The sequence below is a fragment of the Psittacula echo genome, assembly GCF_963264785.1.
Source record: "Psittacula echo genome assembly, chromosome: 26".
In the NCBI taxonomy this organism is placed as follows: Eukaryota; Metazoa; Chordata; class Aves; order Psittaciformes; family Psittacidae; genus Psittacula; species Psittacula echo.
The window spans coordinates 4,047,586-4,058,075 of record NC_137761.1 but is presented as its reverse complement, the minus strand read 5'-3'; the positions used below and the strand labels follow the sequence as shown (position 1 = coordinate 4,058,075).

The 10,490-nt window shown below is 45.6% G+C and overlaps 1 protein-coding gene across 1 annotated transcript; it reads left to right on the top strand.

The window, feature by feature from the left end:
- The first annotated feature begins 5,539 nt into the window (after positions 1-5,539).
- LOC308230356 (uncharacterized protein) lies at positions 5,540-8,209 on the top strand. The gene has a single exon (XM_080635014.1). It carries the CDS (start codon positions 5,985-5,987, stop codon positions 7,398-7,400), a length of 1,416 nt encoding a protein of 471 aa, XP_080491140.1. The 5' UTR covers positions 5,540-5,984; the 3' UTR covers positions 7,401-8,209.
- The last annotated feature ends 2,281 nt before the right edge of the window (positions 8,210-10,490 follow it).

Here is a 10,490-nt window from a genome sequence, read left to right as displayed (position 1 = left end):
GCAGATGAATATACAGCAGGAAGATAGCTTGGGAGGTGCAGTTCTTGATATTTAAGATCAAGAGAGAGAAACTTACCCTGAATCTTCTTATTTCCATTGCTCTGAGTTAGTCATTAAAATCATAACAATCCTGAGCTCTCACAATTTGCTTCATTCTAGCACCGATATGTGGATGAAGGTGAAGATACCAGTGTTTCTAATAGAAAAGTGCAGCTTTTGCTGCTGCTTTTCTTTCCTGCCTTTGCTGCTGCTTTGCTTTCCTACTTTTGCTGCTGCTTTTTCTTTGGTTTGCTGTTTTACAAAGGGGGGCGGGAGGAGAGGGGAGAGAAGCACAATTTTTTATTTCACAGAATCCCAGGGTGGTTTGCATCGGAAGGGACCTTAAAGCTCATCCAGTTCCAACCTCCTGCCATGGGCAGGGAGATCTTCCACTAGAGCAGCTTGCTCCAAGCCCTGTCCAACCTAGCCTTGAGCACTGCCAGGGAAGGGGCAGCCACAGCTTCCCTGGTCAACCTTTTCTAGTGCCTCACCACCCTCATAGTGAGGATTTGTTTTCTTAATACCTAATATATTTCCTCTAAAACTGGATTTCCTTTTTCCTATATTGTTTTTCTCAGCCCCTGGCTTGTGAGAAGTTTGTCCTCCCACATTCTTATTGCTGGTGTGATAGAGGCTCTACTAGATATATTTCACAACTCCATCTTTTGCAGCTGGGTGCCTTGGTGACCACATACTGCTTCCGCAATCAGATCTGGCAGCTGCTGGAGCTATGCTGCTGGGGTCTTTGTGCCTTTGGATTAACACTGTTGCTGTTACTGTGGCTGTGACCAAGCTTCGAGTTCAAACCTCAGCACCCAGGTTTCTCTTCCATGGGAAGCCCAGGTAATGGATGGAGCTAAAGAATATGGGTGCTGGGGGAGGAGAAAGTTGTATTGAAACTCACAGCTCAGCTTAAGTACTTTTAAAGTCACCGAAGCTATTATGACCATGTAGTCAGATTTTCTACAGCATAACCTTCACTGAACCTGGTAGCAACCAGAAGAAAGAGGGGTGTGGGGCTACTAATTGCAGAACAGCAAGAGTTCATTAAGTAATAAAACACTTTTAAAATGAAGCAAGAAAGAGTCCAAGTCAGGAGCATTTCATTCTAATGCATGATGGGGTGAGTATTTTGCCTTCAGTGCTGTTAAATCATTGAAAGAGTAAGACAGTGAATTTACTGCTTGCTGGGTAATAGTAATAATACGTTAAGTTTTCTTACCTACAGCCTGTAAGCGGCTTTCTAATTACAAGTCTGATACAATAAAACTGCAATTTCTGCTTATTCTCTCATGTTTCCTTTATTCTCTGTCCTTCGCTCCCTGCACACACCTTAGTGCCACTCAGGGATTCACTGAACAGATGTACTCTTGGGTGAAGAACATCATGTGCTGGCCAGCTACTGCTTCAGTGTGTGCTCTTAATGCCCAGGAGCACATCTACATGTGAGCACCTGGAATAAGGCATTCGGCTTTTACAGCGGTAAGAACAGGAGGCTGTGGGTGGGCTGCAGGGGCATTGGCTTGGACTAATTCACCGGCTGCCAATTTAAACTATATTCCTGGAATGAAAGGGCATCTGAAGGCAGTTTCCCAACTATCAGAACCTGCGATCTGCAAAGCTGTTGCAGGAGGTGGTTGCGTGTGCGAATGCTGCTCTCTAGTGGTTTGTATAGCTTGGAGGAAACGTCCATGCCCTACGAGTTTGAAGGACGTGACCATGCCAGGGTGAGGTTGGACACATACACGCTGTGGAGAGATGGGAGGAAATGGCCATTCCTTTGCAAGGCTGGAGGAAACGGCCATGCCATGGTGAGGCTGGAGGAAATGATCATGCCTTGGTGTCCTGGTTTTGGCTGGGATAGAAGCAGTTTTCTTCCTGATACAGTGTTGTATTTTGGCTTTATTCTGAGAATAATATTGAAAAGTCAAGGACTTTTCAGTCTCTCATGCTCTGCCAGTAAGGGGAACACAGAAAACAGGAGGAAGCACAGCCTGGACAGCTGACCCAAACTATCCAAGGGGATATTCTACATTAGAGAATATCATGCTCATTATAGAAATACTGAATATATAATATAGTATTATATATAGCATAATACTGTATGGGGGGTGTTGGCTGGAAGGCATCAATTGTTGCTCAGGGACATGCTGGGCATCAGTCAGTGGGTGGTGAGCAATTGTATACTGCATCACTTGGAGGTTTTTATTGGTTTAATTCCTCTCATTTCTTTATTATTATTATTGTTGTTGTTATTACTGTTATTATTACTGTATTTTATTTATCTCAATTTATTTATTAAACTGTTCTTATCTCAACCTATGAGTTTTATCTGCTTTCACCAGGGTGGAGGGTGGGAGGGCAGAGGGAGGGAGTGAGTGGGTGGCTGGCTGGCTGGCTCTGTGGCTGTGTGGTGTTCAGTTGCTTGCTGGGGTTAAACCACAACACTTGGAGAGACTGGAGGGAATGGCTGTGTCTTGGAAAGACTGGAGGAAATAGCCATTCCATCCTCCTGCAAATACTTCTCCAAGGTGGGTATATTTCTTGGCTTTGCTATTGTAGCCTGGCACATACAGTGGTCTTCACTTTGAACTAGTTTTAAGACCTGAAACCTCCCCACTGTAGCTCCCTTCTGTTTACAGCTCTTTGCTCAGTTTATTGTTATATTTTAATTACCGTTAATGGAGCAAGACTAATTTTACATTATTTGAGGTTTCAACCCAATATCCCAGATCATACCTGGACAGTGTACCTTGTTTCTTCTGTCTTCTTTTTCAAACGGCCCTTCTTCTGCAGGCAGGGAGCTTTGCATTCCTTGTGTCATTGTTCATGCTCCAAAATTGCCACACTGTGAAGGTGCTCCTTCACATTCCTGACTTATTAAAGGGAAGGTGGTGGATTCCCTAATGTCTCACCTGGCATCTCATCCAGGATGTTTTTCAGCTTCCCTCTTCATGCTTCTCAGTACCACAGCTTTGTTTTAACCTCTTTTTTCTTTTTTCCCACCTTCATCTCATGCTACTTTCCAGGTTTTCAGGCAGGTTAAAAAAGCACAGAAGGTTTTCTTAGCTAATGACCACTTCAGGGTGAGGCTGGCTATGGAGGGAAGGTGGATACTACCAGGGTATGCACAGATGATGACAACAGAAGCACACATTTTTGACAGGCATTGCCATGGGAAAGTAAAACACTCATTAAATTGTTATATAGTGAAAGTCCAAAGTTGCCATGTTGACAAAATAAAAATGGAGCCTAATTGGGTTTCTGGGGATTTTCTTTCTTAGATTCTATAGTTTTGGACACTACTGGGTGTTAACATGAAATAGAAGTCATTGTTGTGATCAGAAAATTAAAGTTCACCTGGGCTTGTTTGAAGGCTGAGACTGTGAAGGGAAATAATACAAATGTGAATGGCTCACTTTGGTTAACAGGGAGGTTCATAGCTACAACCTTTGGAGCTAAAAAGCAATGAAGAGCTGTGGCTTTGGATTAAAGAACCAATTTCTGCAAGAGAGATGACACAACAAAGACACATTACTTGTGGTTCAGGCAAAGGTGAACACACTCAGTGCTGACCAGCAAGGAGCAGGATTCATTCTTACTGGAGAAGCTTATGGTTAAGGGAGATTTTCACTCTCTGTGATTCTTCTTCAGTGTGGGGCATAGTTGTCCAAGAATACTTAAACTTTATTATTCAGTTTCATTACGAAATTATTTATGGACCTTTATATTTTATTTGCCTCAAAGCACAGCTGGGCAGAGCCATTTCTCTAATTCACAAGAAACCATGGGGTTTAATAAACATGCTCAGGAAGTGATCCCCTTGGAGTGTGTTTGCTCTCAACCAGCATGACATGCCAGTGGGCTGAGCATTCCTCTCCACTAGTCCCCCTCAGCTCTCCCTGTAGTCAGCAGGAAGAAATTGTCACTTATGGAGGATATTTCATGTGACAATGTACACATGAAAGCATTGATCAGATCACCAATGACTTCAAAGAATTAATCTCTAAATTTTCTAACCAGTCTTTTTAATCTGGGCAGAGTGTGTGATAAGAAGTTGACTCACTGAGAAAGTCACCTGCAAGTGTGGAGGAAGTTTATCTGCTCCTGGTGCTTTTTGCAGCCTGTTGTGCTGCTGGTCACAGCTTTGACACCTGAGCTTGTTGTGCAAGGGCTGCAATCAAACATGATTGTAGCTCATCTTTTCCGCTCATCTGAGAGTCACTGGACTGTGTATTCCCATTGCTCTGATGACAGATGACTGCACTGGAATCATGGGAGCATCAGGACACCAGTGGCCATGTGCTCTCTGGAACCACACAAAGCTAAAAATGAAATTTTCTGTGGATGATGAACTGCATCCACCCAAGGGAATAATCTGAACTTTACTAGGAGCTCCTGTTTTCCTCAGAGAAGCCAGTGTCTTATGTCCAGCCTGCAAACACAACCGACCCTGGCTGCTGGGCCTTATAGGGGAGATAAGAAGCTCTAACCAGGGATTAAAGATGGAGAAGAACATGGAACAGTCAGTGCAGCTCTCACAGCATGAAACAATGCCACATGTGTATGGAAAGAGGCTGAGTGACGGGATGGCCCCATTTCATGGGGACCACCAAGACATTTCCAGGGACTGTGAAGCCTTGCTCCAGTGAGACCCCTCAAAGCCATTACCAGTGTTATTTGGTGCACTTCTGCCTTGCAAAACCCCTGAGGCAGGGGATGCTGCTGCTGCTGCCTCTCCAAATACCTTTCAGTATTACCATGCCAGGGAGGATTATACTAAAGGTAATTACTCTTACTATGGCGAGCTAACATTCAACTACTCATCCTCAGGGATGAGTACACTGATGCTAGTCACTACGAGTGTTGCACACAGGACAGCTTTTGCATAGCAGTTAATAGGCTATGTCATGGGTACCTCATACCTTCAAGGCACGTTTAGTAGCTATATAAAAGCTCTCCTTCTATTAGAGCTCACTGGTCACACCACTGAGCTGTTCTCACCAGGGAGCTGGGTAAGTCTGGTTTGTGCTGAGCCCCTGTAGCTGCTGAAATGCAGATTTATTTCTACTTTTTTTACATATTAAAAGTGGTCTATGGGAGAAGTTTTAAAAATGAATTGGCTTGAATTGCTGTGTTGGAGTAGCAGTGTGCTCTTGGTGTCTTCAGCTGGGCTTCTGAGTCCAAAAGGCAATCCAGAAGAATTTAAGGAAAGGTTGTTAGCAGTAATTGGGGTGCTGCTGTTATTGTTTGCTTTTGGGGGTGCCTGACAACAGTCAGAGCAGCTTTGGTGTACCAGGGAATGGTAATGCTAAAAGAGCTGTAAGCAGGTTTGTGTTCAGTTGTGGTATCACTACCCTTTAATAGGCTTTGGTTCCACAGTGAGCATGAACCTTGTGATGCTGGGACTGAGCTGTGGACCTCTGTCTGCCCATGGTGTGATGGGATCAAACAGCAGAGCCTTGAGTGCTATTTGTCTCTCCTGCTATGGCAGATGTGACAAGAGCTTCAGACCTTGTTTCTGTGTTGGGCCTTTTTCTCAATGCATCAGTAAGAGGTCAGAGGAAGGGAAAACTGGATTTAGTGATTGAAAGACAGCTCTGAGATCAGCCATTCTTCTGCTGACCTCCAAGATTAGTTCCACCCCAGGGAGGTCCAGGTGATGGGGAGGGAGTTGCAGTCCAGGGAGATATTTGGTGCTACGTGTCTCTGAATTTCCCCACTGTTTGACTTGATGCTATGTTTCAGAGTTAAAAATGATGGGTTGGGTCTTCAGCTGCTGCTGCTGTGGTTTTGAGACCGTGGCATAGGCGGGACGTGCCTCCAGCACCCTGTGAAACAAGCTAGTCCTGAGGCACAGGCAGCAGCAGGACCACAAGAAACAGCCTTTCTGAAGGCTCTCCTTTCTCACGTGCCGTTCCCCATCCTGCCAAAGCCTCACCAAGATGTCGTGCTACCTACACCAGTGCCTCCCTCCAGTCTACCAGAACCCCATCCCCATCAAGTGCTCACCAGTGTATACTGCCAGACATCTGCCAGTGCCTACCTGGCACTCGACACTATGCACACCACAGTATGTGACCCCCTGCATCCCCCAGCAGCGGATCATGTCCTCCAGTTTCTCCCACCAGCAGAGTGTGACCAAGTGTGTGCCACGGCTGCAATATCCGACCAAGTGTGTGCCACAGCAGCAGCGTGTGACCCAATGCATCCAAGAGCAGCCATGTGTAACTCGGTGTGTGACAACCTGCGTGCCACAGCAGCAGTGCACAACTGCGGGTGTGCTGCAGCAGCCTAGAGTGACCAAGTGTGTGCCACAGCAGCAGTGTGCAACTGAGGCTGTGCCACAACAGTGTGCAACCAAGTGTGTGACCGCCTATGCCCCCCAGCAGCAGTGTGAGACCAGATGTGTGACTACGTGTATGCCGCAGCAGCCGTACCTGACCAAGGCCATCCCGCAGCAGCAGTGTGCAACCAAGTGCATCCCACAACAGTGTGTGACAACATACACCCCGCAGCAGCCGTGTGCAACCAGGTGTGTGACCACGTGTGTCCCACAGCAGCGTGCAACCAAATGGGTCTCGCACCGCTTTGCGACCTCTTCTGCCCCACAGCAGTGTGCCACCATGTATGTCCCACAGCAGCGTTCAACCAGGTGTGTGACCAAGTGTGTCCCGCAGCAGTGTGACACTGACTGTGCTACCATTTGTATCCCACAGCAGGGTGCCACCAAGTGTGTCCCACAGCAGTGTGAGACAACTTGTATCCCGCAGCAGCAGTGTGCCACCAAGTGTGTGCCACAGCAGCAATGTGCCACCAAGTGTGTGCCACAACAGCAATGTGCCACCAAGTGTGTGCCACGGCAGCAGTGTGCCACCAAGTGTGTGCCACAGCAGCAATGTGCCACCAAGTGTGTGCCACAACAGCAGTGTGCCACCAAGTGTGTGCCACAGCAGCAATGTGCCACCAAGTGTGTGTCACAGCAGCAGTGTGCCACTAAGTGTGTGCCACAGCAGCAGTGTGCCACCAAATGTGTGCTGCAGCAGCAATGTGCCACCAAGTGTGTGCCACAGCAGCAGTGTGCCACCAAGTGTGTGCCGCAGCAGCAGTGTGCCACCAAGTGTGTGCCACAGCAGCAGTGTGCCACCAAGTGTGTGCCACAGCAGCAATGTGCCACCAAGTGTGTGCCGCAGCAGCAATGTGCCACCAAGTGTGTGCCGCAGCAGCAATGTGCCACCAAGTGTGTGCCACAGCAGCAATGTGCCACCAAGTGTGTGCCGCAGCAGCAGTGTCAGTCAGGTGGAGTGAAAATTTCAAGCCATGCTAAAAAGTACTGCTCTGCCTCCAAATGGCCCTGGTAAAAAGAAGAAGGGAAAGGAAGGCCCACAGGAAAAGAGCTAGATACAACTTCTGGGATTGGCAAGGGTTATTTATCTCCTTGTACCACTTGCCAACTAGTTCCTGTTGCTTACATCTGCTTTATCTCTGTTTTCAAGTGCTTCCCCTGTAGCTCAGCTTTAGTTTGGGCCATAGGGTGTGCTATTATATCTATGGCTGCACTCCAGGTTCCTATGCTTGTACCTTTATCTGCTGCAAGGCATAGTTTAGTGGGATGGTATTAAATTCTCACATAATTAAAATGAATAATGATTTAAATATATATACATATAAAGAAATAGAAATATCCAAGGACTCCAGATCACAACAGCACCAAAAGGACTGGTGATGTGGCCAGTGAAGGGGTGGCCTGTGCGCAGCTCTGGGTTTAGTCCTTAGGAGACAATGTTCAGATTAACTTGGATTCCATGAAGCTGCAAGTTCTCCAAAACAGAGAACTATAAAAAAGCTGTCTGTTTTCATGCTCAGATTTGGAAGCCAAAAGTAAATTTGCTAAGCAAACGGTGTACGAATCTTACTCCAGCAGCCTTCATTTCAGAAGGTGGCCAGAAATGCCTGCTGCTTTAAAACACTGACTCTGTGCTGACTTCAGCACAGTCCCCAGACAAGGCAGGATTCCTGGTTTGGTGAAGCTGACGCTTGCTGAAATTTTGTATATGAAAGTTTTTATTCACTTGGTTGCTTTCATGAATATTGAAAACACAACACGAAACAAATGAAAGTCTTTGAAATAACACTGAAAATTGTAGCACGACTGTTTTAGAAATGTTTGAGCTGTAAAAGCAATTAACCATATTCTTTATGTTGCTTGAAGATGCATACTCTACACATTGAAAACAAACCCCATATATATATTGAAAACAAAACACACATATATATGTATACTTATACATATATATAGTTAAATAAAGTTGTCTGACCTGAGATTAAGTATCTTGTCTTTTTCCCCTCTTGTGGTTCTTCTTTATTAAATACAGTGAATCCAGTCTAAAAACCAGAAAAATCCTGTAATATGCCCTATCATTAGGAGAACGAGTAGTAACTCATGCTAAGTAGATCGTGCGTATTTGGAGGGTGAAAACAAGTGTTGCAAGACAAAGAGAAGGGTGTGACCAGGCCTGGGACGCTGCCCCGCATCCTGCCCTGCTCCACCCTTGCTCGGTGACCTTGGGGTGTCACTGCAGGCTGCCCTCTGAAGGTGAGGAAGTGTCCAAGACCTGAGCATCTCACAATGTCAAGGTGGCATCTGGCTGCTTCCGCAGGGGGATCAGTGGGTCATGGGGGACCAAACCCTTTTCATACCTTCTCCTGAATATTCAGTGGTGATGCTTTGGACCAGAGAGGCAGCACTCAAGAGCAGCAGTGACCATGGCCTTCCTTCCACCTTGAAGAGCCAGGAATGCTCTCACAATCCAACAGTTTGTGTCCCCTTTAAAACCAAGAAATTAACAATGGGGTGGCCTTCTGAGGAGTTCTCACATCATTGTGGCTTTTCCATAGATGCCAGAGCCCACAGGATCCTTAGGAAAATCTTCCTGGTGGTGATGGGTAACCAGGTGGTGCAGAACCTTACCTCACAGGGTGCACGGGGCTTGTTTTGAAGGCAGTTGTGACAGTCTGGCCCTGACCCTGGCTCTGACTCACTCTGCGCCACCAAGTGACCACAGTGCAAAGTGCCTCAGTTTCCCCTGTCCTTAACTGGGAATAATAATACCCCCCTCAACAATGCCCCGTGTGGCACTATGCGTCTCTCTGAGATGAAAGGACTTTACAGATGCTAATTAAGAACATTTGGATGACAGAGCATGATGTTATCATCGGGTTAGTATTCTGCTACCTGTATTGGGAACACTAAACTGAATATTAGCATTACTTGAAGGCTACTTGATCTAGAGCTTGACCAGGAGTTGGATTTATAGACCTTGTAAAAACTGTATTAATCTGCTTACCTGTTCTCTGACGCCAGCTTGATTCCCAGAATCTTGGGTTAGATCATGTAACATTAAGACAGGGCATTATAGTTCCAGGGAGTGAAACACAATAAAAGTCATTGGCATCAACTGGGAAAACATACACTTTGTATTTTTTTTCTATGATAGTGAGGGAGACTTTTTTTTGGTTGGAAAATCAGAAATTTAAATAACAAACCTACCTTCAGGCTTATGAATTTCCCAGTGAAAATAGAAATAGAAATTTACTCAGTGGTTCATAAGATGGAGATCAATATTTTGCTTCAAATCGTAGAATCATTTAGATTAGAAAAGACCCTTAAGACCATTGAGTCAAATCACAAATACAATACTGCCAAGTCCATCATGTTCCTAAGCATGTCTTTAAAATACCTCTAGAGATAACAACCCAGCAGCATTCCCAGTGCTTCACATTGGTGAAAAATTTCCACCTACTCTATTAAAAGTAAGCTTATTTCACTTTTTTTTTTTTTTTATTTCAGTGTGTGGGACCTCACTTGAATTCCCAGCATGCTGGAACCCAAGTCATAGGTGTCAGATTAAAGGAAAAAAAAAATTAAAGGAAAATAAAACCCTGGGCCTTGGCTTATGCCTACATTACTACGTAAGAATGTATTCCCTATTGGCACTTCTGCTTATGCTACTGTTAATTTTCCTTTGGGTTCACTTGTGGCGTAAACAGGGAACAAAGGGAGGGATGACTGGTGCAGAGACTGTGGAGCAAAGCAGGAAATAGGATTTGTGTTTTCAGGACATGAGCTGGGTTTGATTTAGCCGCCTTTCCCCAGGCTCCTGCTTGTCCTTTCTCCTCTTTGTTGTGCCGGAAAAGCGTCATCTCTTTCAGCAGGTCATTCACTTGATGGCAAGTCCTTTTTAGAAGCCATCTTGCCTTAGCCCAAGGCTTTCTCACTCCAAGTCATCCGTCTCTTCCCTGGGCTCCCTATGTAAGTGAAGGAAGTCTGCATGCCACAGTAATTATGGTCTTGGCAAAAAGTTGCCAAGAGTCCTTCCTGGATGGTGTTTTCAAAGGCACCAAATGGATTAGGCACGGAAATGAGAAGTCCCTTGAGCAGTCCCTTTGGT

Excerpts from the sequence above, each read along its gene's own strand:
- LOC308230356 (XM_080635014.1), top strand. The coding sequence starts at position 5,985 with ATGTCGTGCTACCTACACCAGTGCCTCCCTCCAGTCTACCAGAACCCC.